The following is a 9502-nucleotide window of genomic DNA, read 5'->3' as shown; positions in this document are numbered from 1 at the left end:
CCCGTAGCCTTCTATGGTGTGGCCTGTTCATTCACTCATATTCTAGCTCCTGGGGAGTGGGGCGGGGCCTCCACTTTGCAACTCTTGAGAGTGATGCCAGGATGCAAAGGTCCAGTTCTCCTGGGGCACAGGAGGCTCTTTCCCCAGGTCACACACCTAGAGGTGGAATCCCTGGGACACAGGGATGGGCCTTTCCAAAAACCATTCTGGAACCATTGTTCTGAACTGACATTTCAGTGGCAGGATGTGACATCCTGGTTGAACAATACCTTTGCCAGCAGTTGAGATGGCCAAATTTTAAACTTGCCAGCTATGCCTACATATGCTATAAGTGTGTATGTATGTGAGTAAAATAATAGCAATTATCATTATTCGCAATCCCTCTTTGCCCACATATCCTTGGGCATTTTCCTGCCCCTGAATAGTATCCCAGGGAACCCAAACTTCTTCCTGTGCAAGCTCTCTTTACTCAATCATGGCTACCCTCTGTGTGCCCTGGACCCAAGAAGCAGCAATGCAAGTGGGTCAGTCAGCCACAGAGGCAATCCATGCATGGAAGGAAACATTCCCGTCCCTCCATAAGCTCTCATCGAGGAAGGCCACAGGAACACACTGGGAGAAGACCCTGTCTCTGAGGAGGCACAGACCTAGAACGCTAGAACTCACGCTGGACCCTGGCCTGCAGAACTGTGAGGAGCAGATTTCTATTTCTTATTCTGCCAGCCTGTAATAATTTGTCAGAACAACCCATAATGACTAGAAACCAGGAAGGGCAGAGCAGAGACTGACCTCAACAGCCCCCAAGTACCTACATGGAATTCTCCAGACTCCTGGGATGGGGGGGGGTGAAAGTCAGAGGGACATAGGTGTGGGGAGGACAGTGGAGCCCACCAGAAAGAAAGAGACCCCAGAGGAATGGGGAGGAAAGAGGGAGGTTGGAAATGGAGAATGAAAAGAACGACCCTTTTGCTTGCAGTTGAATGTCTCCTATGCTATACTCCCAAAGAGCTTTCAGTTTCAAAGCCCCTCCACCCTCGTGACTGCTTATGAAAAAAACCTCTTGAAAGAGTAAGTTTGCCAAATAAAATACAGCATGACCAGTTAAAGCTGAATCCCAAATAAATGTTGACTATTATTTTTAATGCAGGTATGTGCTAAAATGTTACGTGGGAAACACTTGGGCTGAAAGATTGTTGATTATCTGAGGTTCACATTATGAGAACATATTGACTATTTGCTCAGCCTGGCTACCCTGAGAAGGAAACCTGTGCCGGTGCCATCTCCAGGTTACTGGAAAAGTTGGATAGCGCCCCAGAGGGGAGTATGGGGTCTGCCTGGCACTGGGACCTGGGCTCCTCACTGCACACAGCTGCCACCTCTGAGAGCTAATTGTTGAACAGAGCTGCAACCTGACATCTGGGGCATGTGTCAAACCACAACAGAGTCCTTCTTCTCTTTCATCAGGCCGGGCTGCAGGGAGCTGCCAGAGCCAGGGAGGGCGGGGGAGCCCTCACTTCAAAGGCCTCCTCCGCAGAATCCCAACCTCAGCCCTCAGGTTTGCTTTGGGCTCAGTGTCTTGAACTCACTTGGCTTTGGGGGCGGAGGTTTGGCTTGTGTGTCTTAAGAACACATTGCTTTTTTTGTTCCATAGGGAGCAAAAAGCCATTTCACTTAATGGCGCACTGCCCTTCCCCGGATCCCCTTACAGCTACCCAATAATCCTATGACAGTCCCAAGCGCTGCTTTGAGTGCTGCTGGCCCCATTCTGCAGATGGAGACATGGGCTGACAGCGCACTTTGGGGCCTGTTCAGGAGCCCCAGAAGGGGAACAGGAAACACAGAAGGACACTTTTGACATTTTCCTGACTTGGAGCCTTACCAGGCTCTAACATAAGAAAATCACATGACATGCAAAATGACTCCTGAATCTATGAACCAACATCTTAAGCGCCAACAGCATAAGCCAAGTGTCCCCCGGCTTCTGCCATCAGCGTATAAGCGGTAGGAGCATCAGGCATGAACAGAGACTCCGCCTGTCTTCTGGAGGCTTCCCACACATGGGTCCTACAGGCCTACTCAGTTCTCTCTGGTGTCTGTCATGTTCCTCTTTCTGTGGCTGGGGCTCAGAGTTGTATTCAAGGGACCTGTCCTCCAAAGCTGCCCAAAGCCCTGGCCACTGTGAGCATGTGCGTCTCAGGAGATTATCAGCTGCGGGCAGATAAAGCAATTTCAGATTCTTCTTTATTCCACCTCTTCCCCAAACCTCCCAGCAACAGCCAAGGCCTCCAGGGGACAGATCCAAGGACAGTTCTGGGGGACAGTCCACAAGGTTGTGGTGGAGGGAGACAGTGAGGCCAGGCTGGCTGCCACAGCACTGCAAGCTGGCATGTAGACATAGAATGTGGCCTTATGGTTTCGTGGGACTTCCCTTGCAGGCTCTCCATTCCATGCCCGAGTGTGCGCGCGCTTGTGTGTTGGGGCTGCCCTGGGCTCCGTAGACCAGATTTTCTCTTGAGACATCACAGATGGACTTCAAGCTTGATTTCCTGCCTTGGGGCTGGGAGATGAAGCCATGGGGACACTTTGTGGCATCAGCGCAGACAGGAGCATGCGTGAGAGCAGCACTGGGTGGGATGAATGCTGTGTCTGGCCCCGCCCCCTCCATCCCCCCACCCCCCGCAGACAGAAGCATGAGGTCATCCTGACTCTCCACTCTTTTCAAGGGTCATGAAGAGCCTGAGGAGCCATGACTCAGTGCCATCAAGGGCAGGGTGAAACAGTGGTTTCTGGGGCCCCCAGGCCCCTTTCCATCTCCACTTTTCTCAGCTGCTGCAGGGTCCTTGTGATGGAAACTGGGAATTACAGAAGTCCCTGGTGGTGTCAGCACTGGGTTTGCCTGAGGCTCCTGGCACTGAAGACACCCCGACTGGGCTCGGTCATCGGCTTTCAGCCACGATTCAGCCACGAAGGCTGGGTCTCGCTCGCGGGCACTGTTACAATCCTGATTGGGCTCTCGGGAGTACCGCTCTCACAGCGCTCTCTTCTAACCTCCCGTGTCCTCCTCTGCCCTCTCAACACTCAGTGTCTACCCAGCCACAGGGTACTTTTCCCCAAGCCTGCTGAAGTTGGTCACTGTGTCTGCATGGTGACCTCCCTAACACAGATGTCCCCAAATCTAAATTAGGCCCAAGACTTCCTCGTGACACTCCCAGCTATTCACTGATATCAGGGTTTGTGGAGACTGCACTCCCGTGGACTCCTGATGCCTTCTCTCTCTCATCCACTCTACTTTAAAAGACCCACGACAGCAGGGTGGAGGTGGCGGCACGCGCCTTTAATCCCCCCACTGGGGAGGCAGAGACAGGAGGATCTCTGTGAGTTCGAGGCCAGCCTGGTCTACAAGGGCTAGTTCCAGGACAGGCTTCAAAGCTACAGAAAAACCCTGTCTCGAAAAACTAAAACAAAAAAAGACCCGTGACAAATCCTCTCAAACAGATGTGGTAGAAAAGGCAGGTCCCGAAAGACGCAGATCATGGAAATTGATTTATCATTAAATTTTGAAACCAGAAAGGAGAGTCTGTGAATTTTTAGTGTTTAGGAGAAATGGAAAAAAGATCTGTACAGTTAGGCCACCCTCTCTCCTGGAGGGATCTTCTTGTACCCTCCACCTCTAATACTGGGATACACCTGTCTTCTGGCTAGGAGGAGGGAAGAGTTAGTTGTCTGTTGTCCTCCGAGTCAGTGGAGAAGGAAATATGAGACAGCATGTAAAAGGATGCTCCATGTCCCTAGGGAAGATGACGAACTTGGAACTTAGAGCAAGCAGGCCTGCTGAGGCCTGGCCTGGAAGGGTGCCCAAGGCAGAGCCTGCTGGGAGGCCCCTTGGGCCCGCCTGGGTACCCATCGCGGTCCCACAGCGCCACCTAGCGTCCCTCTGGGAAAACACGGCTGAGCGTTGAGTGAGGTGTGAAACTGATCTGTAGTGAGCAGTCCCTCCTAACGGGAGGACCAGGACCTCCACCCACCTTTAGCATTGCATCTCTGAGCTTCTCTGTTCCTCATCTGTGCCCATAACCACTATCCTTGCCCTTTCCCTCTATAAAGTTCTTTGGGGGGGAGGGGGGAATGAAGGCTGTAATGAAAACGGGTGAAGCACCCTATTGTATTGCGTACCAAGTGCCATTCGCTAGATCTTCTCTGCACCCAAAAAAGGCTAATCCCTTCAGGAGGGTCATCACTTAAACCCCAAGCGACACTGAAAGGTGGACATTACCAAACTCACTTTATGGGAGAGAAACTGACTTTCAGGAAAGTGAAGTCACGTGCAAACTCACCCTGCTAGTATCAGACAGAGCCGGTGGGTGCTTGGCTCCGTGAGGAGAACTGGCCTCTCACCGTCTTTCTGGAGCTACTGAGGAGGAAAAGAACATAGATTCTCTTACCACACAGATATGGGTGCTAAACCGCTCTGTCACTCAACAGCCCCAGCATGCAAGGACCTACCTTCATAGCTTTGCCTTGTGCTCTTCCCCGGAAGTGCTCTCTCCCCATGCCACAACTCAGGTCCCTCCTCCAGAAAGGTCTCTCTGCAGACCTCCAGATCCCAAGATGAGGGGCTTGGATATTCCCTGCTGCCTTCACTACAGTCGTCCTTTCCCCATCTGATGTGAGAACAAGGCACTGTTCTGTCGTGTTGTTGAGGTGCTCTGCACGTGTGCAAACATGCCGGCAATGCTTTGCAATGCATCCCTTCAAATGTGGAACCCAAATCACCTCTTGTGGGATCGGGGCTGATCTGGCTATCTGCTTTTAAAGAACAAGGTGAGTTGGAAACATAGCGTGGGCCTCTGAAGGAAGAGTCAGAAATGGTGGCATGGTTTTCACTGGCTCTGTCCCTCCTGGGTGTGCCATCTTGAGATGCAGATACCAGGATGATCAGGTTGAGCATCCATAGGAAGGTCTGATAACTTCCAGTTCTGCTGAGATCCCTATCAAAGCCAGCATCAACTGGCAAGTGGAAAGAATGAGCCTTCCCTTAGCCACAGCCACAGTCTTAGAGCCACCCCAGCTAGTATAAGAGAGAGCAGAGAGGGAGGGAAATGGGAGGAAGGAAGCAGGTGGAAATTTTTAATAAAAACAGAGAGAGAGAGAGAGAGAGAGAGAGAGAGAGAGAGAGCAGAGATGAGCTACCCCTCCAAAGCTCTGCCCAGATTTGCAGATTTGTGAGTAAAATAAATATCAGGAAGTTTTGTTGGCAGAAGGGGGATTGATTACGCTGCTGTACATAAGTAGGGCACAGTACTAACTTAAATGGACAGTTAGGAGTAGCCGCGGAGACCTGAGCAAACACTAGAGGGGAAGGGTATGAATGCTGAGCAAGCAGGTGGTTGAGCTGGGAGGATCTGTGAACTAAATCCTGGGAGACTTGATTTCATGCTTGCAGGCTAGCCTTGAAAACACTGTGCGCCTGGATTGGATCAGTACATGCCCAGTAGAAAGCTGGCCTTGAACTGCTAATCTTCCAGTCCTTGTCTCCGCCCTCTCCCCCATCCCGGGATTATGGGTGTCCTAAAATCCTCCCATTAATCCATTTTGGATTCCATTAGGGGCTCAAGCCCATTGGCCTCCAGCACGCTAGGCAAACACTCTATCGTTGAGGTATTGCCCTAGATCAGTTATTCACTCAGTGACACATATGTCCTTGTCGATTTTCAATTCCAAACAGCCATATTAATAAAAAGTATCCACTTGTATTTCCAAGCTTCATCTCCAATGAAAACCTCAGCTGTCACTTTGTTAATTTCCATTTCAATTTGCTTTGCAAATTAGGTGTGGGTGGGACAAGGAGTTTCTGAGACTGTGGTAGGGGGCAGGAAAAGAGTTTTCACGTGTTTGTGTATGTATACTGACAAATAGAGGCAATACAAACCACAGGACATCTAAGACTTGATTCCTTCTCTGAACAGCTACCAACAACGACAACAACCTCACACTCAAACACACACACACCCACAAATGCAGGCAGGCAGGCACACTAATGCCCACGTGCACGCTGGTGTGTTCCCGAAGGTGGGGCTGGGCTGTCTCTCCCTCCCTGGGCCCCTGCCATGCGTGGGCGGGGCTTCCTTGGAAGCAAGGCTTATATAAGGAATTCACGTCCTCCCACCACTGCTCTTGATCAGCAGCCTGTCAACCTGGTAGCATCCACTCTGTCCCAGAGAGTCCACAGAGTGTCTTGCAGAAACCAGACGACAGCTGTTCCTGAACAAAGAACTGCAGAGTCCAGGTCCATAACCTGCCTCGGACCTTGTTGTGCACCGGCAACCGCAACCGAGGGGCAAGAGCGCATTGCCACCAACATGCTGAAAACGCCTCCGCGAAGCCCCGAGGCCTACCCGAGGCCCTGCTGGGACCCGCAGCCAGAAGACGCCAACCCTGCCAAGTGCCACCGCCTCCAGGAGCCTGCCTGCCTGGGGTCGTTGGCACAGCCAGACCTGGAAGCATCCGCCAGGCCTGCCAGCAAAGAGCTCACCTCCACGGTGGTCATTCCCACCGGATGTGCCATGCAACTACACGTGGAAGGCGTCGACCTGCTGCTGGAGCCCGAACCGACCTCGGTCAGGCGAGTGTCGCTACCTGGACATACCATCATACTAATCCCCGAGGGCCTCCAAGCCTCCTCCCAACCTGGGCAGACTGTGTTCTGGCCCGCCGGCACGCAGGAGGCCCCTGTCCCGGACATGCTCCAGGACCACCACGTCTTTGCCCTCGACCAGGGATTCAATGATGCCGAGAGGTATGCTCCTTGCTCCATCTGGAGCCTCAAAAGCAGCACGCGCTGGCGTCTACCCAGCTCGCAACTGCAGCCTCTCCCTCCATCTCCTCCTCCAAGTCAACAAGAACAAACCTCTGAGAGTCCTCAGAAGCCTCCACGGCCACCGTGCGGGGCCAAGAGGCGCCTCTTCTAGGAAAGGAACGACTGCACCCCAACAAACAACACCTCGGACATTTATCTGGCTGCCCTAGGGGATTCCCAGGGTGCCCCGAGACACCCAGTAACCTGCCATTGAGACTGGGCGAACAGCGAGTACTTTTCGCTGCACATTATGGAGGGGAGAAGAGAAGGACTTGGAGAAGGGTGCAGACATTGGATCTCACCCCTCAAGCTCAAAAGCTGCCTTGCAGAGACAGAAAGTTCTCTTCCAGTTCTGGGATTCATCTCAAAACCTTCCCTGCCACCTCCTCTGCATGGATGGTTCCCTCAAGAACCCTAGGCGACCCAAGCATGGATCTCAGGAACCAAGGCAGCACTGGCGTTGCTAGGCTGCCAGTCTCCTTTCTGTGTGCCCCTGACCGGAAGGAGAACTGTGCCTGCCTTGGTCCCCCTGGACAGTTCAAGCTGCTCTCTGGGGAACAGACAAATACCCCAGTAGAAGAAGATGTTTCCTTGCTCTGAGTGGACGATGATTCTTGGCTTCTTCGCAGCCATCCCTTCACCTGCTGGAGTGGTTTCTCTTCACAGACTCTTCCTGCAATCAGGGCTACACGGAGAAACCCTAACTTGAAAAACAGACGGACAGACAGACAGGACAGCTACTGAAGAAAGCAGTTTTTATGGCCCTTTAGTTCATACTTCTTGAGAAGCCGAAGATACCAGATCTCTGTGAAGTCCAGCTTGCTATCCAACAAAAACTCAAATTCATTTCTTACTGCAAAATGCTCCTTTTCAAAGCAATGTTTCTAATTCCAAAATCACTTACTATTAATAAAATATATAGACCATAGTATATGGTGTGGATAAATGGCTTTATTAGAGAGAGTTTTGTCTCTGTATATATGTTTGTATGTATGTGTGTGTGTGTGTGTGTATGTGTGTGAGAGAGAGAGAGGTGGGTACAATGTGGGTGGGTGGTGGGGCATGCCTGTCGTCCAGGTAAAGGCAGATGACCCAGGAGCTGGAGCCCACACTCAGAAACAGAAAAAGTTCAAGGGTAAGCTGGGCTACATCCAGCAATGTGAAAGATATCAGAAAAGAAAGCATGGCCAGAGAGATAGCTCGGCGCTTAGAATAAAGGTTCTCTCTCAACCTATGGGTGGAGAACCCTTTGAGGGGTCAAACGACCCTTTCCTACGGGTACCCAATTAAAGAACCTGCACATTTATATTACAATTCACACCCTGGCGAAATTACAGTTATGAAGACGCAACAGAAATAATTTTATGATTTGGGGGTCACTACAACATAAGGACTTGTATTAAAGGATCGAGACATTAGGAAGCTTGAGAACCACTGACATCAAAGGACTTAGTGCTCTTGCAGCACTCACATGAAGAAGACCCTTGATGATACCAAAGGACGGACACCCTCTCCAACCCAGGCTCTTTCATGCCTGCAGTACACAAAAGTCAGCACAGGCACACAAACACATGCACATAAACAAAAAATAATAGTAAATAAATTAGAGTTGAACAAAATAATGATTAAAATCAGAAGGTAAGAAGACCTTTGTAGACAGAGCATGTGTGGTGTATATTCTTGGTTCTCAACTCGATCAGACCTTGAATAAACTAAAACACCTGTTTTAGGAACCAGGCTAATCCTGGGCTATTTGTCTGGATTGAGTAATTTGAAGTGAGGAGCCCCACCCTCAGTCCAGTCCTTGGGCGGTGGAAGGATCACCAGCATAGCAGGTGAAGGCACTCCATGCATTCCAGCCTTTGGGAGGAGGAGGAGACACTCCATTCCAAGACCAAGGTTATCCTCACTCCATCGTGTATTTTACACCAATTGTGACGGTTGCAGGACTTGGTGAAAAGAAGTGCTAGAGGGACTTCAAAGTCCTTAGGCCCCACTGAGCAATCGTTAGGAAAAGGAATGGAGCCTGCAAGAGATGAGCTTAGTAGGGCATCAATGAAATCAAAATCTATCTCTCACAGATGTAAGAACGCCGTAATGTAAGAACGCTATGGGACAGTGGTTTGTAGCCTGTCAATTGTATTTTAATAAGACATTGATTAGCCTGTAGCCAGGCAGGAAGTATAGGTGGGACCACCAGACAGGAAGTAGAGGCTGGTCAATGAGAACAGGAGAATTCTGGGAAGAGAAAAGCTTGGTCTGCAGTCCTGACCTGGCCACAGAGCAAGCAAGATGTAACTGCCTCACCAAAAAAAAAAAGGTACCAAGCCTTGTGGCTAGCATAAACAAGGATAATGGGCTAATATAAGTTATGAGAGTTAATAAGAAGCCTGAGCTAGTGGGCCAATGAGTTTATAACTAATATAGACCTCTGTGTGATTTCTTTGGGACTTAATGATTGCGGGAACTGGGCAGGACAGAAAACTCAGTCAACCAATGGCACCCACGTGGACAACTGCATCCACATAAAACCTGAGAGAGCTTGGGAAGTTATTCTAGGCAGAAACGAATAGAGTTAAGCACAGCTTATTGATAGCAGCATTTTCTCAGGTGGGCTCTGTTTGCTAGAGGCAAATGTGTCTCATT

At 50.5% G+C, this 9502-nt stretch overlaps 1 protein-coding gene across 1 annotated transcript; it reads left to right on the top strand.

Moving 5' to 3' along the window:
* The first annotated feature begins 6359 nt into the window (after nt 1–6359).
* Nucleotides 6360–6968, top strand: LOC130873563 (proline-rich protein 23A3-like). The gene has a single exon (XM_057768401.1). It carries the CDS (start codon nt 6360–6362, stop codon nt 6966–6968), a length of 609 nt encoding a protein of 202 aa, XP_057624384.1.
* The last annotated feature ends 2534 nt before the right edge of the window (nt 6969–9502 follow it).

This window comes from Chionomys nivalis, chromosome 4 (assembly GCF_950005125.1).
Source record: "Chionomys nivalis chromosome 4, mChiNiv1.1, whole genome shotgun sequence".
Taxonomy (NCBI): domain Eukaryota; kingdom Metazoa; phylum Chordata; class Mammalia; order Rodentia; family Cricetidae; genus Chionomys; species Chionomys nivalis.
The sequence above is the reverse complement of the archived record's forward strand: the minus strand, read 5'-3'. Positions and strand labels throughout refer to the sequence as shown.

What these genes read in the sequence shown, in the direction of transcription:
- LOC130873563 (XM_057768401.1), top strand. Translation starts at nt 6,360, where the DNA reads ATGCTGAAAACGCCTCCGCGAAGCCCCGAGGCCTACCCGAGGCCCTGC.